The sequence below is a fragment of the Thunnus maccoyii genome, chromosome 22 (genome assembly GCF_910596095.1).
Source record: "Thunnus maccoyii chromosome 22, fThuMac1.1, whole genome shotgun sequence".
Lineage (NCBI taxonomy): Eukaryota > Metazoa > Chordata > Actinopteri > Scombriformes > Scombridae > Thunnus > Thunnus maccoyii.
In genome coordinates, this window is record NC_056554.1 from 2371095 (window position 1) to 2391139 (window position 20045).

The 20045-nt window shown below is 38.1% G+C and overlaps 2 protein-coding genes across 5 annotated transcripts in view; one reads left to right on the top strand and one right to left on the bottom strand.

The window, feature by feature from the left end:
* Nucleotides 1-4956, bottom strand: part of mllt3 (MLLT3 super elongation complex subunit) — a 60965-nt gene extending 56009 nt beyond the window's left edge. For 2 of the 3 annotated variants that reach the window (XM_042401293.1, XM_042401294.1), the window contains exons 1-2: nucleotides 4814-4956; nucleotides 3790-3970 (exon numbers count right to left, since the gene is read on the bottom strand). In XM_042401293.1, coding sequence (XP_042257227.1) covers nucleotides 3790-3970; nucleotides 4814-4825 — 193 coding nt within the window. In that variant the 5' untranslated portion in view covers nucleotides 4826-4956. The remainder of the gene's footprint in view (nucleotides 1-3789; nucleotides 3971-4813) is intronic. The other variant, XM_042401292.1, reaches the window with a different exon arrangement.
* A 2573-nt stretch (nucleotides 4957-7529) lies between these two features.
* focad (focadhesin) overlaps nucleotides 7530-20045 on the top strand; it is a 55343-nt gene continuing 42827 nt past the window's right edge. Inside the window, exons 1-5 of one of the 2 annotated variants that reach the window (XM_042401289.1) lie at nucleotides 7530-7614; nucleotides 15101-15172; nucleotides 15317-15391; nucleotides 16110-16264; nucleotides 18766-18864. In XM_042401289.1, the coding sequence (XP_042257223.1) occupies nucleotides 15116-15172; nucleotides 15317-15391; nucleotides 16110-16264; nucleotides 18766-18864 (386 nt within the window). In that variant the 5' untranslated portion in view covers nucleotides 7530-7614; nucleotides 15101-15115. Of the gene's footprint in view, nucleotides 7615-7709; nucleotides 7981-15100; nucleotides 15173-15316; nucleotides 15392-16109; nucleotides 16265-18765; nucleotides 18865-20045 lie in introns of those variants that run through there. The other variant, XM_042401290.1, reaches the window with a different exon arrangement.

Sequence of the window (20045 nt, forward strand, 5' to 3'; positions counted from 1 at the left end):
AAAATCAGGCTATGACTGATATATTAAGTAAGTTGAACAAAGTACATTAATACTGACATACTGATAAGTTGATGCATAAGCAGCATTTTATTGTTGTAGCTGCTGGAAGTGGAGCTAGTTTGCTAACAACTTAAAGACATCTGAAACATGACAAAGAGACACAAATACACACGTGGGTCAACCACTGGTTTAATCTTTAACAATGTGTTGTAATTTATAAACTCATCATTATGTTATTTTATGTAAAATCTGCATCTGAAAGCTGTCAAATAAATGTAGTGGAGTAGAAAGTACAATATTTCCCTCTGAAATGTAGAGGAGTGGAAGTATAAAATAACATCAAATTAAAATATTCAAATACAAGTACCTTTAAATTGTACAGTACTTGAATAAATTTACTTAGTTACTTTCCACCACTGCATTTAAATAATTGAAACCAACTGCAGGCTTTCCAAAGGTGTTTTGCTGTAATAAATGAAGCATAATTGCAGGTTAAAATCATGCGTTCTAAATTTTGACACCAAGATTTTCATTTATACTGCAAATGTATATTGGTTCTTAATGTAGGTTATCAGCCTCCTTGATTACTAATAATCATTATCAGTCCTAAAAAAAACATATCAGTTGACCCCTACTAAATGGGTTTTATTTGTATAAAAAAAGCAGGGCTGGTGGGCAAGTACTGTAATGGGTGTATACCCAAACACTGTAACAGTGTTTACACGACTACTGCGGCAAGCCTACTGACAGACTGACGTTGCCATCCCTAGAAACACTGTACCAGCATGGCTGAAAAGACAAAACACAAGTTGTCAACTTAAACACTAAAACTGTGTATCAGAAGCCATTTAAAAATACTTCTTACTCTTACTGAACCAGAACAGACATCACTGTATTGTAAGTAAAACACTACAGGCGATGGTGTGAGGTTCATGATATGCAGAACATAAAAGGGAATCTTCAAATAAAAAAGACTTTGACCACTATATTTCCACAGGGCTATAATGATATTTCTAGTTTGATGTCACCAATAAAGAATTCTTGATGCCGTTTCCAAGCAAAAACATGAAGTATTATGGCACCGTTTCCAATAATTTCATCTTGTCAGAGTGCAAACAGTATTAAAGCCGTGAGACAAAGATCTCCACTGAAGTCTGACTAATGATGCTTTTATAGGAAGAAACTCAGGAATACCTTGAAAACTGAAACCATAAGTCCATTAATCAGTTACTCACTCCACAGAAGATGTATCGATTCATTGTTTAATCTTTAATTTTCTTAAGCTGACTGTTGGTCAAACAAAACAATCTCAATATGTCAACTTGAGCTGTGAGAAACTGTGTGAGACATTTTCATTTATGACACTTCTCCTAACTGAACCATTAATCAAGCAAATAAAAAGCAGATTAATCAATAATGACAATGAGTGCTGGCTGCAGCCCTACATTCATTACAGTAAAGTATGTAATGTTACTGCATGTTGTCCAGACTGTCTGCATACAGGTGTGGCAGAAGAGGAACCACCTGACTGAGCTGTTCATCACTGACTGGCAGATATTTTACTGCTCTTAATTGACATCAATAAAGAACTTGCCTGACTACTGTACGGATGACTGTAAAGTAAAGAGAGAAGTAAATAAATCAAATGTTCTTGTGCAAACTACAGTCCTGTGTAATTACACTATGACATGAGCAATCAACACTGGACCGCTGCCAAGCCCCGCACTCACCAAACCGTTAACTCACAAAAGACTGAGTGGGGTCAAAAACTCCCAACCAGCAGATCTCTTCCTCGCCAGATGCTCCATTAGAACCAGTTTACCACACACACACACACACACACACACACACACACACAAAGACTAAAGGTCCCTGTGTTGTGATGGGATTCGGCAGGTTCACCGAGTTAAAGTTTAGACCTTTTTAATACCATTAACACCTGTTTCACCCTCATACCGGCCAAAATATGAAAGTGTGATGGAAAACCAGTATGGACGATATATTTATCATCGTTATTTCACAGTTTCTCAGTATTTTCCCAACAGGAAATGACAATAATTTGATTAATGATTTTGTAGTTTTTGCTAAGATTGACACTGTGAGAGGATGAGCTTCCCAGCTGCTGTAGCTCCACAAAAAAAAAGGATTAAATAGCTTCCTGCTGCACGATCCACTGTCAGAACAATTCTTTTAGTTTACAGATGGAGAACGTGTCCTGACAGCCTGCAATCAGATAAAAAACAGTTATAACTAACATTACTGCTAGTGCCTACGGCAGATAAGAGAAAATACTGAAGGCTTTTATACATGAAATTGAAGATTTTTAGAGGAAGTTGAAGGTAATAATTTTTACAGAGAAATGTGGTGAAAAGTGTAAAACAGTGACCGTGGATTCAGAGCTTTGTTCACCAACAACAGTGTAAAACAGACAGTCAGAAATGTAGAACCGCTTAATGTGACTTTTGCTACCGCCCACATCTGTAAAGCAACCAATCAGAATAGAGCATGACCTGATGAACAATACAGCACATGTAGATAACACATTAGCATACAGTATCTATGCAAAGCGTCATTTTTTGAATTCAGTTAAAAAATGTGTCATACAGTGAACCTGCAACATCTAGTCCCTCCAGGATTTCACACTGGAGTTTTGTGCGATTACTGTCGCCAAAACTGTTTGATTTTTGCAGCGGCTTTTCATGTTTTATGTGCTCTTTTTGAGGTTAAATGGTGGGAATTGTGGGAAAAATTGCAATGCAAAGGAAAATAATGCAATTTTTTTTTAAACTACTACCAATGAAGAGTCATATGTAATCACTTCCTGTGAGCTGTGATGATGCAAGTTACCGCGACACGAAACTGTTCCAAATCACAAGCGCTCTGTTGATTTGGCAATTTTATTCAGAAAAAGTTGCAGCAATTTAGCAAAATTGCAAGCTCTAGCATGAATTATTGTGATTGCAAAATCACTATTTCCTAGAGGGACTGTTTAATGCAGAGAAATCACGAGAATTTTGCAAAAATATTCTGCAAATATTGTAAAGATCGGCTGAATTTGCATTAATTATTGGGATTATGTGTTCAGGAGCCTTTACTTTGGCTTGTATCCACATCCATTCATCATGTAACTTACAGCATGTGTGTGTGCATATACAGTGTATGTGTTTACATCTGTTTGTGGTGGAGAGACCACACAACTAAGACCTGGACTTGCTATTCTGCAATACAGCTGTGCCTGCAGAGATGCAACCAAACAAAACCAAGCAAATATCCACGTTAATCAAGTTACGCTCATCACTCCTCTGCATTTACACAACACAACCCCAAAACCAAGCAGCTCCTACACACAAGCTCTTGTCTGTTTCATGTCCAAAAGCAGCATCAGATATGATTACTCCTGTTTGAAGAGGTTGGAAACCAACATATCTATATGCAGATTTCCAACATTTCCATTACAGAGACAAGGGTACACATGACTTATATCATTTGCCACTACCAACACTTTCTGCACATAGAGCCAAAAGCTAGAGCCTTTTCTCCACAATGTGCATTTGAGCAATTGGATTTCTTACACATCTGCTTAAAGCGACAGTACAAGCTCCAGAGGTCTGAGTTCAGTGTCAGCTCTACTAAGGACACTGTGGATGCCTCCTGAAGGTCTCCTCTCTCTCTCTCTCTCTCTCTCTCTCTCTCTCTCTCACACACACACACAACTCAAACATCCAGCTGTCCTGAAGAAATAAAAGCCACATAAACGCGCCAAATCAAGCAGAAACAGCAGTTCTTTACCTCTTTTTGGTTTGGGGAAACTTTCGTGCAGGTGAAAAACTACTTTCTCCACAAAGTGCTGGATGTTGCTGTGCTCTGGTCCTCGAACAAACACCATCCAGTCGTGGGTGAAGCCTTCCACAGTGGGTTTCTTTCGGACCTGGGCACGATGACCGAGTTCTAGTTTCACCTGAACAGCACCCTGTGAATAAAGTGATGTTGGGTTACTGCTCAAATTCACGCGGAACTTTAAAAAAAAAAAAATACTGTGTCATTGTGTGTTAGCACTCTGAACAGACACGTGCACAGACCAGTATAATAATGATAATTTATAAACCGATATTTTAATGTTTTACAATTAAAATCATAAGTTAAAATAAAGCCTTCTATGGGTTGAATATGCAGCTTTTAGTCCTTTTATGCACAGCAGCCTGATACGTTTGGTTGTCTCCCGCACTGGGAGCGTCAAGCCGAACTCTATTCAAAAATCTCCTCATTTAATCTTACTCATCTTATTCATGACTTTTTAATATTAGCTTAAGTCTGCAGGTAAATACACGCTGCACATGAAGCAGCACACATTTCCACAAACTTTAATATAATGAAACATGTTCCCACTACTTTCTGCCATGAGCTAATGTTACATGGCAGTAAAGACATACTGTAAGTTAATGAGAACAAGAAAAACCCTTTTGAGAAAGTTGAATTTTACCCAAATTTACGTGCAGCTTTATGCACTGCGTGTAACATTATGCCGAAGTGGAGGATGGACTGAAATAGCTTTAATTAACGCATTAGCAGAAGCGTATTTCCCTCCGGTAAGCAGAAACATGTTAAACCTGACAGGTTTGTTGGTACAGTTTTGTATTTCTCTGTTCATTCAGGAGAAAGCGGCACGTATCGGCTACAGCTAGCTGCACGGTTTGAAAATCCTTGTTACGGAGTAAAAAACACCGACTCCTCCGGTGTGACAAAACAGCAAAATGTCCAAACAGTTACTCCGTCAGACGGGACCGGTCAGCAAATCCTCCATGTGGCTACTCACCGAGCCGGCCATCCTTGAGGCCCCGCGTTACTGTTATTTCATGGAGAACTCGTTTTAAATGAGAGTAGAGGTGAGTACAGTTTGCTTATGACGGCGGACATGGTCTCTCCTGCGCTGAAGTCAGACTCAAGACTTTCAAAGGCTCACCGGCTGTCACTGGCCAGCAATAAGCTACCGTATTTCCGCTACGAACTTTCAAGATAAAACGCTCACTGATATGGTATGTACATTTAGTTTCTTCCACAGCAGGGCTTTTCATATATGATGCGAGTCTGTACATATGTTGCAGTTTTCTTAGTGTGTTTTTACTATTTTCTCAGTATATTATATTGCTTTATATTTTCACTAGATTGTGCCCTATGTGTGTGTGTTGCACTGTTTTGATGAGGCCACAGCCCTCCTGTTGTATATGTGTCTGCACAATGTGTAATGACAATAAAATTGAATTGAATTGAATTGAACTGCCGGGTGGAGCCAGGATTTTATCCTCCCTTAAACACCCAGAAAATTTATACTGTACCTGACATAAAAAAAAAGTCTTATTTGTAATTTTCATATCTTCTAAATGTTTCTTCATAGCCTTCTCCGCTCTGCCAGAAATAAAATTCTGCTCAGGGGAAATACTTGATTTATATATTTTGTTGGCCTAAAAGTAGTTGAACTTACATATACCAAGTGTCTGTTAACTGCCTTTATAAAATCCACCATGTCAAATTAGTACATTGTAACAAATGCGTGAAACAGTATTCACCATAATATCATGCTAGGGTCTATATTTTGAGGTTTTAAAAAAGTTTTTGGGGGACATTTTTGAGCCTTAATTGTAGACAGATGAGAGGAAATGAGGCAGGCAGAGATGCAACAACACATTAATGGTCAGCATCTTCCCCTCAACCCTCACTCCATGGGTGCCCACAGGGTCTGGAGCTTTTATTACTGAATTATGAGAATTATTGAATTAAGATCTCCATGGCCCTTGTGTGTTGAATGCAATTCAATCCTATAACAACACAGTGTTATTCTCTGGCCTTGCTTGATGGATGTTCACACTGTCTGTCATTACATTTTACATGTTTTATTTGCATATCCATGACACAGAGAGCAATATATAGACCTGAAACGACCATAATATAACAACTGCCCTTTGTAAGACCAATCAGTCAAGGCTCTCATATTTCTTTTTAAAAAATTGTTAACTTTGATTTACTAATCAGAATGTACATCAACTTGTTGTTCACTACTGCTTATTTGCCATTTGTACCTGCCAAACTACTGAGAAATGACTGAGGAATGTAGTTCAAGTAAAGCTTCATTCCAAACCACTCAGTGGTACAATGTTCTTTTTTCTTGTCTACTACTCTCCAATCTTTTATTTTTAACATAAAATCATCTCCTTTCCGTTACTTCTCCAGCTCAATGCGGCTACCTTGACGGTGCTGAGGCGTAGAGCGCACGCGCAGCTCGATGCACCCGCTGGGCCAGCATACAGAGCACGAGACGGGAAAAGCCAATGAGAGAGCAGCAGACACGAACAGTCTTCCAATCAGGTGGCCTTCCTGTAATTATGTTGCCTTCAGGTCCCGGGGGGAAACCGGCGAATGAAGCATGTGTTAGCAGTTTATATGTGTCGTACAAACTTGTTTAAAGCCGTCAAACGCCAACATTCACGAACGACGTGTGTGATTAAAATTTTATTGTGACGCAATAATACATCGTCTGTACCTGATTTTAAACAGATAAACCCGAAAGACAAGTTCTATCAGCTATTTTAAAGCAAAGATGTAATTATAATGGTTGATAATAGGTCTTTATCCTCCTATTATTCGGAAAAAAAACTATCCACAACGTGTATTTCTTTGACAATCATATTTCCCCTTGCAGACTGTACGTATATATGTATGCACAGCAGCAAAAAATTATCAAAATATGTTCAATTTTTTTTTGAGAATGAATCACTATTTCTGTAGAGCTGCATCAATTTGTTGATTAATCAATTAGTCAATTGCCAGAAATTTAATCAGCAACTCTTTGTTAATTTATTAATTTCTTCAAGCAAAAACTGAATATTTTGGAGTTTTGGCATATTGGTCGAACAAGCAATATGATGACATCACCCCTGGCAGTGGAAAATTAAAATGGGCACTTTAACTATTATCTGATATCTACAAAATTCATTGATTAATTGAAAAAAAAAAACCCCAAAACAAATAATGAATAATCAGCAATGATTGGTAATGAAAATTATCATTAGTTGTAGCTTTTGACCTATTTAAATCTGAATTTTGATTGTTACCATCTCCACTGACAAATAATTTTCAGCATAATACTTATTATGATACCTTGCTACTTTTACTGTATTCTAATTTATTCTATTATGATATTCTATTATATGTAGATTATTGTTCTTCAGTATTCTGTATGGTATTAAAATGTACTCAGGTCTTTCTTGAAAATGAGTCCTCAATCTCAATGGGACTAACATGATTAAATAAAGGTAATAATAATAATTTCATTTTAATATTGGCAGTCATTGACTTCTATACAGTCCACATGTCTCAGTCTTGTAACCCCTTAGTACCCCTGATACAATTATAATTCCTGGAGCCAACCATATTCAGTTGAACTTTCTATATGTAAACATGTTATTTAAAGCCTCAATTAAGTTTTAAACATTATTTTTGACCAAAGATGGATGCACTGTTTCATAATTATCTGTTTGTGTCCAGGCTGCGCTCTTATCAATTTTGGCCCTCGATACATGCCGTAGTTACATGCGCTTTTCTGGAGGCTGGATGAATGAGGTAAAGTTTGACAGCAGTGAGCAACACGTATAACTTTTATTAGTTTTATAGAGGAGGCAAATGTATTAATGTTACTCAGCCTGCTGCAGGAGGAAGTACAGTCCACCTAATTACTATATATAAACCGCCGCTTGTGTAGCCTTAGCTTGTGTTGATAACTCCAGTGTAGCTATTAGCCGATGCAGTTAGCTGCAGACAACTTAATATGCTCGCTTGTTTCTTGCCTTTCACTTTATTATTATTATTACCAACTAGTTCAGGTTGTTGTAACTTTTCATCTTATAAATATTCGAGCTAAAGTGCTTCCACAACTGGTTTAGTATGTGCGACATGTCGCCAGCATCAGGACCACGACTAGCCTGAGAGGTATAGCAAACCCTATTCAGAAATCTATCAATTAAACACGTTTACCTATCAGAATAGCACTATTATGCACAAAACGCCACTGAAAGCTGAAAACAACAGAACAGGAGGCACACTTTAATTCGGCTTAAAGATATTCAACCAAAAGGCATGTTTTTATCTGTCAAATTAAGGTTAGACTAGTGTGACGTAGCAGCATCAGTGTGCTGGCTGATGTAAAACCTGCTGGATGCATAACGTTGAGAAAGGTTTTATGGTGTGTAAGGAAGGTGCTATAAACTGGTGATGATAGTATCTGCAGTCTGGAGTGATACTCTGTAGAGCACGACTAGCAAATCATGATATCATAATAATAATAATGATCACAACAGCAGTAATAAATGTCGTATGCATGGGTATGTAAGCAATAGTGCAAGTGTTAAAGTACACCACAAGTACTTTTTTTGGGATATTTGGTTTGGACTACTCAATCAGAGTTTGCTCTGTGTTTATGCAGTGCTAGTTTTGCTCTGAAAGCCATGTTGGTGGTCCTGTTACTTTGTAAAATGACTGTGCAGCTGAATGTTTTTTTAAAAAAAAGACTATTTGTTGTATCACATTAACCTAAATTACTTCCAGTCATTCTCACAGCTATCAAACATTTTCAATTAAAAATGTTATTTTGCATGTACAGTAGTGTTACAAGTTCATATTACCTAGGCAGATTGATACATATGACAACATAGTATATGAGTTTCGATAAAGATACCAAAACAATACTTTTTTGAGTACCTCACTTTGAGAAGTATTTAATGCATTTTTCATTTATCAAAAGACTAACACTCTAAAATTAAATGTTCTCTAAAGAAAAAGAAAAGAAAGTCTAAATTAGCAAATTTGACCAAAAAAAAGTACCAAAGAAGTATTGTAGTTCAGTACCCAACTCTAATTTATCTTAAGCTCTGTTCTACTACCAAACAATGTTTTATCAAAGTCAGCTCAGTTAACTTATCTTGTAGACTAAATAACAGAATCATATGTACTAGCCACCGGCCACTTGCATGTCTTAAAGGAATAGTTCACCCCAACAGAAAATTGTGACATTGGATTATTGATTCATGCACATGTTTTTGTAGACATATGGTGAAGTTTTTTCTCTGTGGAGTTCTAGAAAGTGCAACAAATGTCGTTAAAGCTAGAGGATATACTGAGGAGTGTAATATTTTCCATATTTTAAAAAAAATAAATCTTTATTTAATCAGGCAGTCTCATTGAGAGTAAGATCTCTTTTCCAAGAGAGACCTGAAAACAAGAAACATTCATAAGACAAAAACACAATCAGCAGACAGAAACACCACACAATAAACAAGAAATCAATAAAAACAGTTCTAAGAATCATAAAAAGCAACAGATAATAGAGCTTCAAAATCTCCAAGGTGAATGTAAGACTCAAGTTTGAGGGCAGTTTGCAGTTGGTTCCATTTAAAAGGTGCATAGTACCTGAAACCAGTTCTGCCAACATTAGTGTGAACATGAGGGATATCTAAGGTTAAGAAGTTAATGGATTGTGTTCTGAAGTTACTAGATTTAAATGAGAAAAGAGATGTGAGGTAGTTTGGAAGCTTTACAGATGATTAACATGAGATGTTTTTTCCTCTTGACTGTAAGGAAGTCCAACCAACCTTGAGATACAGACAACAATGGGTGCGACATTTGTCATTTGTAATAAAGCGTAACGCACTATGATTCACAGGGTTTAACTGCTGAAGTGTTGATGGGGTAGCATGACAATGCAGAATATCTCCATAGTCAAGGACAGACATGAAGGTTGACTGCACAACAGTTGTACAGTTGGAGGAAGACAGACAACCTTTGATTCTTATCAAGAAGGCTGGTTTGATTTTTAATTTCTGAATCAAATGTTGAATATGAATCTTGAATGATAGTCTGCTGTCAAGCCTAATTCCTAAGTATTTGTATGACTCAGCAAGAGTAATATGGTTGCCATTTATAATTTTAATGGCAGGATAGTCAGAGTCACTGGTGGAGGTGGTGAATACCTTGTACTTGGTCTTATCTGCGTTTAAAACTAGCCTGTGATTAATGAGTGGTAATTGGAAAGCATCAAAGGCAGACTGAAGATGAGTCAGGGCCTGGGCAGGGATGGAGCCCCGGCCATATAAAATTGTATCAAAATGGACAATGAGTATTGATTAGGAAGAATTATTTATATATAATGTAAACAGCAATGGACCAAGGATAGACCCCTGTGGAAACCCATTTCTGATGGTAAGATGACTTGACTGCGTAGCATCAGCTAACAGCGGTCTGGTGGAGTCTGATGCCTTCTTGTGCAGCTTAGAAACACTTTCTTGGATCAGAGCTTTGAAACTATGTGAATATGACTGGCCTTGTCTTTTTATGTTTGTAGTATACAAGTTGTTGTATATGCATGCCACTAGTTCAACAAAGATAGAGATTGTCAAGCAGTCTTCCTCTCGCTTTTTACTGGTGTATTTCTACAATTCTTGGTGCGTTACCGCCACCGATTGTCGATCAGTGCAATGGCGTGAAAACATCTGCAGAAGTGTGTATAATGTCACCCACAGCCTCGAGTGTGTGCTTGTACGTTTTTGTGCACTGATGTGATATATAAAACACCAGGACCTGCTCATGAGAATGTTGCTCCACAGCGCCACTAGTGGTCAAAAACTTCACAGAGTGCCTTTAATTTGTCAGATTTAAAGATATTCTCCATCTCAGGTTTGTCTCAGGTTTTGTATGTGTCCTAATTACCAACCGTGACTTGTGAACTGATTATCAATTTTTTAGGCATTTTGATCGAGTTTAGCAGTTTTTAATATTCTCTTAGGTCTTAAATTCCATCCTTCTTTTTCAGATTTGAGACTGTGTGCTGATTTGTGTAAGGTTTTGTGTACTTTTATTTTGAAGTTTCTATGTCGGAAGCAGCAGAGGCCGGCCATCTATGTTTCTAGTTCTCATTGAATAAGATTCAGGTATCTTGTGATGAATATATTGGTTGTGCTTTTACCCAGTCTGACGGCCCTTTGCCAAAACCTGTTGGTTAAATAAATCCTGAGTTAACATATTGAGATTGTTTTATTCAACCAACAGTCCAAAATCCCAAAATATTCAGCTTACTATCATATTTGACAAACAAATGTATACAATTCTCACATTTAAGAAGCTGGAACCAGTGCATATTTGGCATTATTTCTTGAGAAATAATGGCTAATCAGTTACCAAAATCATTGGCGTTTAATTTTCTATCGATCAGCTAATCGATTAATCTACTACTTGTTGCAGCTCTATATTTTTTTCACACTTTTATAAATGTCAAAAATACTGAAAAAACGCTCAGCACAGTATCCCAGAACCCACGATGACATCATTAAATTGCTCGTTGTGACCAACCAACGACACAAAACCCCCAAATAATTCATTTACATTTAAACAAAATAGAGAAAAGCAGCAAAACATTTCAAAAGCTTAAACCAGAAAATGTTAATAAATGACTACGGTTATCATCACATTTGCTATTGAACAACTTTCTGTTTCTGTTGATTATTTTAAAGCATGATAAATGATATAAAATGATGGAATGATTGTCAGTCAAAACTAGCACATAACCAACCAGTTTTATTAACAGCTGTGTCACATGTTGAGGAATACAGGCATCTGGCTGCATTCTGTGTGGCTATGATGATTTCAGGCCTTCCAACATGGCCGTGAAAGGGTGTGTGTCGTGCCACCTGAAAGGCCACTAAAAAAATCCCATGTGCCTGTCTGGCATGTGCAGTTTGCACCAGCGAGTGTCACACAGTAAAGCCTCAGTGGTGTCATTTCTAAAGCACTGTTGGCTCAACACTGTTCATGCTTTGTCCTCTCTTCTATTGCTAATGCAGACCTAGCAGTACAGGCCAGCCTATATTGTTTTGCTGTAAGGTAAATATGCAGTAGAAACCACTGGAACAGTTTGGTGTACAAACTCTTGAAAGTTTAGCTGACCATTGAGAGTCTTTAAATTAGAGAAAAAGCCAGGCACTTCTAAATGATAGCTATCACCTAAAATGTGACAAATGACGAGGATGAGTTGTTGTCATTCAGTTTCACTGAAAAGTAAACTTCTACCACCCACGTCCTTGTCAAACTCCACAAAGTGATAGCTCATTTTAAAGACTATGAAGCTCAACTTTGCTAGATATACAAGTAGTGACATGCAGGCTAGATATGTCATAATAAAACTGGCATATTCTCTATGAACATCAATAAGCGCTTGATAAAGTCTGTTGGGAGTATAGCTGGATAGCAGCAGGTGCTGCTGACTTACCTGTTTCTGTAGTCAGGAAGCTGTGTGGCAGTGAGAGCCGGTGTTGAGTGTGCAGGAACAGGGTGGTGGACAGTACAGCAAAGCAGCCTGGCTTATCAGTTAGATAACAGTGGGGTTGGGTTGGGTGTCTGTGTTTGGGGAGGGGGTGGCAGGGAGTTAGGCTACATGAGGCTCATATTCCCTGTGTTTATAGTAATGTTAGACCAATATATCAGTTTACACATATTGTTTAAAGACAAAAGTTGGAGGGAAAAGAGACTAAAATATTCAGTTAGGAATAAAACTTTTTTGTTGTATATATCTTTTATTACTTAACCTTAAGGTAATTTATGAGTTTGTTATTTGTAGATAATGGCCAGTCAAACTTCTGTAGGGCTGTGCAATATGACCAAAATCTCATATCACGATACAGGTCATTTTATATCCTGAAACGATACATATAGCGATATAGCGCATTTTCTGGTCCGTGTCCTCAGCCACCACCCCCACCCCTCTGGATGAAATGACTCTTCTTGGCTTTTTACTTGCTTTTATTGCACTTACAGTAAGGTCACACAGCGGAGCAGAGGAGAACCAAGTACTCAATAACTACACTCGTTACGTTACTGTAAGTGCAAAAACTTTGTGAGTAAGAAGCCAAGAAGAGTAATTTATTAATGTAATCCATGCAATAGATCGACAGACTCCAAATGATGAAAAACACTATTGTAAAGAGTGTGATTTGTGACACAACGAAATAAACAATAGAGCATAATATGAAACGACAGATGTTTTTCTATCATCACACAATATATATCGTCATATCGCACAGCCCTGTTTTTTGTGTGTGTTTTTTGACAATGTGTCAAGAGAAAGACTTCTTCCATGTTTTAAATGATTACTGACATTAGCACTATCATTTGTAAGTTCATCTGTTTTTTGCCCCTCAAATGATTAATTCTTGCTTAAGTCTGTAAAATATCAAAAAATAGTGAAAAAGGTCCATCAATGTTCCCCAGAGTGTCAGATGACATCTTCAGATTGCTTTATTGTACAACCAACAGACTAAAACTCAAAGATATTCAGTTTACAGTGATGGGGGAAAAAAAGCAAATCCTTTATTATCCGTTTTTTAAAAAGTTCCACCCTGTGGAATTTTTGACCACTAGAGGTGCTATGGAGCAAAGTTTTGATGAGCGGGTCCCCGTTCAAGAAAGTCCTGTATGAGTATGTGGGTGATGCAGTATACAGTCTTGCTGCAGGTTTCACCATATTACAGTAATGCACATAGTAATGTGCCAGTAAAGACAAGGAAAAAAGATTGAAAATGTAAACACAGATGTAAACAAAATCAAAATCATCAAAAAAGAAAGGACGGTGGATTCTAGTAGAGGAAGGAAATGTATTCCACTGTGTATTCGGCCTCAAGGATATAAGCAATATGTTACATAACGCAGTGTAAACATAACTGTGTTTGTTTACATGAAAAATCTAAGGGAACCTTTAATTTTCTGTTGACTAATTTATTAATTGACTCATCTTTTCAGCACTATTAAAAAGATCTTTACATAATAGTCTGGTAAACTTTAATCAAACATGCCTCACGCTGCCGTTAGAAGCTGCTGATCAACTTAAATTACAAAGATCTTTCCTTAAAACGTCCTATCAAAATATTAGAATATTATTACCACTGCAGTTATTGTTGTTGGTCAGTACCAAAAAAGTACTTGGTAGTTTGATACCCAGCTCTATTCAAAACCCAACAAGACTACGAGTCTACAGCCATGCTAGCAGCTCTGTGAGGCTGTTCTTGATATAATTGCGCACCTCAGCAATGTGTTGGTTTAGCCTGCTAGCATATTAACATTTGCTAGTTAACACTAAACACAAAGTACAGCTGAGGCTGATGGGAATGATCAAAATGACCAGATGATGGCGCTAGATGAAAATCCAGAAGATCCAAGTCATTACAATTCATCCTGTGAGGACCATTATTGTGTGAACCCGATTTTACAGCAATCCATCCAATAGTTGTTGAGATGTTTTAATAAAGAACAAAAAAAAATCAAGATCATGGTGGCACTACTGTTGAGATATTTCACTCTGAACACAAATTTCAACCTTACATAGGAGGATAAGTCAGGAAGGACATCACCAAAGTCAGTAGGAGTCCTCTTGGGACCATGAATGTTTCATACAGTAGTAATCACCCTCATACACGTTGTGGTGGACTGCCAGATAGTCCTTTTGATAAAAACGAACATGCTGTAGCTGGTGAGCAGCTGTGTTGTAGCAGGCCTCAGACAGCTGGTGGTCAGCACCTGCACAGCATATTGTCAGGTCTAATGAGACAACCTGAGCTGGGCCACTCTGCGATGCAACCTGTGGGTAGATGAGTGGGGGATGGAGTATACTGATGACCTGTGAATAATTTAATGCAAAATTATGTCACGGCTTTAGGCCAATAATTTGATAACACAGAGCGGGAATCAGCTTTCAAAGGGTCAGACCCTGAATACCTCCAAGCAGTGCTTCTCTGTGGAATCTTTGTGCTCCATTAGTGCTCTGAAGCAACAGGTGGCTGCTTCACTTAGCTTTTGTTTCAAAAGCTGACTTCACCGTGTGCTGACATGTGATATTCTTGAGTTAAATAGGAGGGTACCACCAAGCCTCCTCTCTGAAACTCAGTTTTCTGTCATACTGAACAAAACATGATGTTCCTGTAAGTCAAAGAACAGAAACGATACTGCTCACACTGTTTACTCTCATTAAGTTTTGCAAGCTTGTTCTAATGTAGCTTCCTCCTGTTCTCAGGCATGACTGGCAGACATGACGGAGAGTTTGAAGACACAGTTTGATTTCCCGAGCCCCGTCATACAAGCCCAGGTGAGCTGCTGACTCATGGCCAAACAAGAGGGTGACATGGGAGTAAATTTTTTTTCCGTCTTCTATTCCAGTCATGATCCCCTTGAAAACCAATACCTTACTTTGAGCTAAAATGTACATGTTGACCTGCTTTTTGTTTTCCAGACAGTGAGAAATCTTGTTGCTGCTGTGCTAAAGGAGAAGGGGCAAAATGGGCAAATTACAGAGTCCTCCACACAGGTCAGCTCCTTCAAAATAATGTTTTTTTCAGAATTAAAGTCCCCATACTCACTAATGTGAAGCATTTCCTGTTGTATCAGCATGTTTGGGTATGACGTAATGCCATAGGAGGTCATTCAGAAGTGTAAACCAATGGGATCAGTCAGGGAGAGAAGGGTGACGTTGATTGGTTGAAGTTATTATTAACTTCTTGTTGAAAAAGTAATAGCGCCTTTGTCATTGGACCTTAAAGCACAAAAGATGATGCAGCAGAGAAGATGTCTCTTCTTGTCAAAATCTGGTGCCTACATTACCCACAATGCAACTTCACTGCTGACAGTTCAGTCGGAGTTTTGGGTGTATTTATGCTAGTAGCAGCTAATGTAGCCTGGTGCTGCTAGCCTTCGGCAGAGATGAGAAGTGGGCCAGAGAGGTCTGCTAACCTCACTTCTTTCCAACTTCACACCCCCAGATTTTTTTACTTTTCAAACTGCTTCAGCCTCAACCGACACTGACTCAAGTGACATCACTTGAGGCAATTTATCAGATTTCACACAGCTCTGTCTAGAGACACAAAAGGCTTTATGCTACTTTTTTACACATGCAGCAGTACTCCCCAACATCTGGAAACACACACTGACAGCAGTGGTGTGAGTGTTTTACAGTACCAGTCACTTGCATTGTTTCCAAAGCTGAATAAGTTAACACCTTGGTTGATTGTGTTGGTGGTGTGTATCAGGGCCCAGCACTGGAGGCTCTGTGGCAGCAGTGCTGCAGTGACTGTGCTCCGGTGCGTTCAGCCTGCTGTGACGCCATGGTGCTGCTGGTGGACCAGGGCCATGCAGACCTGCACTACGTCCTCAACAGAGTCCTCAACCTCCTGCCCTCTGCCAGGTACACAAAACACACTCATACTGTAGCTTGTCTCAGTCATATAATCATGCCTAATCATAACTCATTGTTTAAGGTAGTGGATTATGGCGAGTATGTGTTTTTAAAAAAACAACTACAAAATACCAGAGACTGTATGAAGGGTAATCAAAAATAGTACAGAAAATCAGAGGCTATACATATTGTCATATTATATCTGCTAATCTGATATGACTGTAAATCTTACTGCAGTTAGAGCCAGTTGTTTGCAGTTGATTTTAATATTTTTGTCATACTTTTGAGAAAAAATTGTTGTATGATTGTTGTATGTAGATGCTGTATGATTCACAGATAACAGTGCTTTTATATGCTTCTGTAGTCTACCGTAAAGTTCCTCAAAATTCACTTTTTCAGAAGAATCCTGTCAGCTCAGTACCACAATAATTTACTCATATATCCAGTGAAACATCAGTGCATTCAACAGTTGAGATGCACCTTCTTGTGATGTTACAACAGAAGCATCTGACATCATTATGCAGATGGTTGGTCCAACATGTATCAGTAAGAGAATCCTTCAGTGAAATCTAGAAATGCCCTCCAGTCATGTACAAATACTCTGATTTTAATAATAATAATTTGTGTTTCTCACAAAAAAAAAATCAATTACCAAGTTAAAAATTCTTATAATAACATACACTCCCTCTCCCTCATTGAAAAATACAGAATCTATGAATCTGGAAACATTTTAGTTTAACTGCTGGACACAAGATGTCTCTTACTTCACTGAAAAGTCCAAAGTTTCCACATCACACAAGTTGCATGTTGGACCACCTAGCCTAGTTGTGATGTCACAAATCATGCTCATATGTGCATGTGTTAAGCTGAGATTTAATGTGTGAGCACAGAGACTCCCCTCCTTCAGCAGATGAAGATGAGAAGAGAAGAAAACAACATCCAGCTGAAGAAACAAATGAAGGAATTTAATCTATGACTAAACTCGTTTAAGCCACTTAAAAAACAAGTCTTATAGGCACATGATGCAGGCAAGGCATTGATACAAGCAAATATATTTTTTGAGCCTGTGAACTGTGAATCTCTTTATTTTTGTTGATTAATAGAGGAGAGGAAATTAAAGTCCACAGATATTAGAACTAGGCTGACATTTCAATAATTATTTAAATCATTTGGCTAATATGTCAAGTGTTTCATCAATTAAAGCTAGATTTGAATGTTCCTGGTTTACTTTGACTAAAATATGGACAAAAACAGGTTAAAGGTGAACAAATTTGACACAGCTCTTACATTATATAACATTGGATCTCAGGACTAAATCTAAAAATAGCTTACAAACCGTACTGGCAGGCCAGCGCTCAGTACATTCTCTACTTGTACTATCTGTAGAGTATGTAGATAACACAGCAACTCAACGTAGAAGCAGCCCTCAGTAAGAGGTGACTGCCACATTGTCCTTGCCACCTCTGCTGACTGTGATCCATTAATTCTTGTCATGTGCCAAGCGTCAGAGCAGGAGATGGAAGTCTGACTGCAAAGTGACCTTTTCTATCCAACATAATATGACACATCTTACAGTATATAGAAAATGTTGAGTCAGCGTGGGAAATGACCTTTGAGCGTCATCTGCCAATGATTGGTTGGACAAAAGATTCTCACAATCCTTTTTTACTTGCCGCAATAATGAAGATGTATATGTTAAAATGTGACTATGACTATGGCCATATGTAATGTGAAAGGAGGAGACTCACGATGAATCCACAGAGAATTATCACCCGCATTTTAGTCTCTTTCAGCTTATTGTTTTGTTTTCGATCTACAAGTTTACTGTTTTCTCATCAACCCATTTGCCATAACCATTTTCTAAGGTGATAACAGGTCTAGAGCTGCAACGATGAGTTGGTTCATCGATTCGTTGGTTCATCGATTCGTTGGCAACTATTAAATTAATCGCCAACCATTTTAAACATGATTGTCTTTATTTCTTTATTTCATTGTAATATTAAACTAAATATCTTTGGGCTGTGGACTGTTGTTTGGGAGCAAAACAAGACATTTAGGTGGCATCTTGGGCTTTGGGAAACAGCAACTGACATTTTTTGCACTTTTTCTGACATTATATAGAACAAACAACTAATTGATTAATCAGTAAAATAACAGATAAATTGATAGTGAAAATAATCGTTAGATGCAGCTCGAAACATGTCAATTGTTGTGTTAACTGCATTCCATTTTTAAACAAAGTCCATACATATCAGTCATAACCTGATTCCTTGTTTTCAGAAACTTGAACGGCTCTCTTGCCTGTTAGAGTAAAAAAAGTAATATGTAACCTTTATATTTATGTGTTAAGTACAGAACTGGAGTCAGGATGTGGTTTATATTAATCTTCTCATCTCACTCTCAGAAAGAAAGTGAACAGAACCATTTTCTGCAAATTTGTTTATTTTTTTTCTGTGTGTGTGTTGGAGTCTGACATCCTCTGTGTTCTGTTTTTGACTTGGTGTGAACAGAAATGTCCAGGGGCTGATAAAGGTGATTGGACGGCTGCTACAGACGCAGGCAGACCAGAGAGAGAGAGAAACACACTTTACTTGTCCTTACTCTATCAGGTCAGTCTTTGTCATACACACAGTGCCTTCGCTTGTTGTCTCTGTGAGTTGTTTGTCCTGCATGTCTGGTATAAAAATGAACTATCTATACGCTTGTTTTTGACTATTGTTCTATATCATTCATGAGTAAAAAAATCGTGATCTTCCCCGATGGTACTACCTCTTAAAGTTAAACACCCCAGCTTTAGAGACTGGGCTGTTGACTGATACATAGATATTATGTGGAATGATGCAAGCAGACATGTGCCTGTTGGGGGTGGTTAAAGACATTGGCTCTCAACTTAATCTAGATGCAGCTGATAGGAGGAAGTCTGGTTGGACTTGCTGGGAGATTGGTGGGAGGATGCCCTTGATAAGTCAACCCTACCTCCTCCACTAAAAAGTAGGGCTTAGAATCCATGTTATTAAGACCAAATTGCATATTCATGGCCAGAATGTTCAGAATCAGTTATGGTAATCAGTATGGTAATTGGTTGACTGGTTTTTCCATATTAAGACTGTTTTAAATTACTGGAGTGGCCCATAATTGCTAGGAAATCTAAGTAGATTAGGAATTTGATCTACAGGTGGTTATAAATCGCCAAGAAACGCACCAACAAACACATTGAAGATGGTAAGCTAGTAAAAATGTGTGTATAAAATCCAGGATTTAAAAAACTTGGCATTTGTTAGACCTCAAGGATACACACAACAAATCAGTTTACAACTTCACTAGCTTGTTGCGCTACATAACACAACTCCTCTCTCAACACTGTTTTTCTGTGTCATGATGGATTTTATCACAGGTGCTCTCACTTTTGGTTTGACCTCCAAATAAAGCGGTATAGATGATCTGGATAAACTGTTGGCTCATTTAGAACTAATCTAGATCTGAATATCTGACTGCCGTAGACTTTATATAAAGGTGGACGTGGCGTGGTGAGACGTCACCCGTTGGTTTCATTGGAGCCGATTTGAAGCCCAGAGTTGCAGGTTATTGTCAGCGCCATCTTTTCCGTTTGGAGCCAGGAGCCTCCAGATAAGGAGTGTGGGTTGTTGCCTTTCACGGTCTAGAAACACGCCCTGCTACCTAACACCCAAGCTAACGCTAGCTTACTGGAAGCACCAAGCGCTGTACACGTGGGCTATTGTTAGCTGCTTTAACTAAATTGTGCTAACAGGTGCAGGTATCATTATCAAGT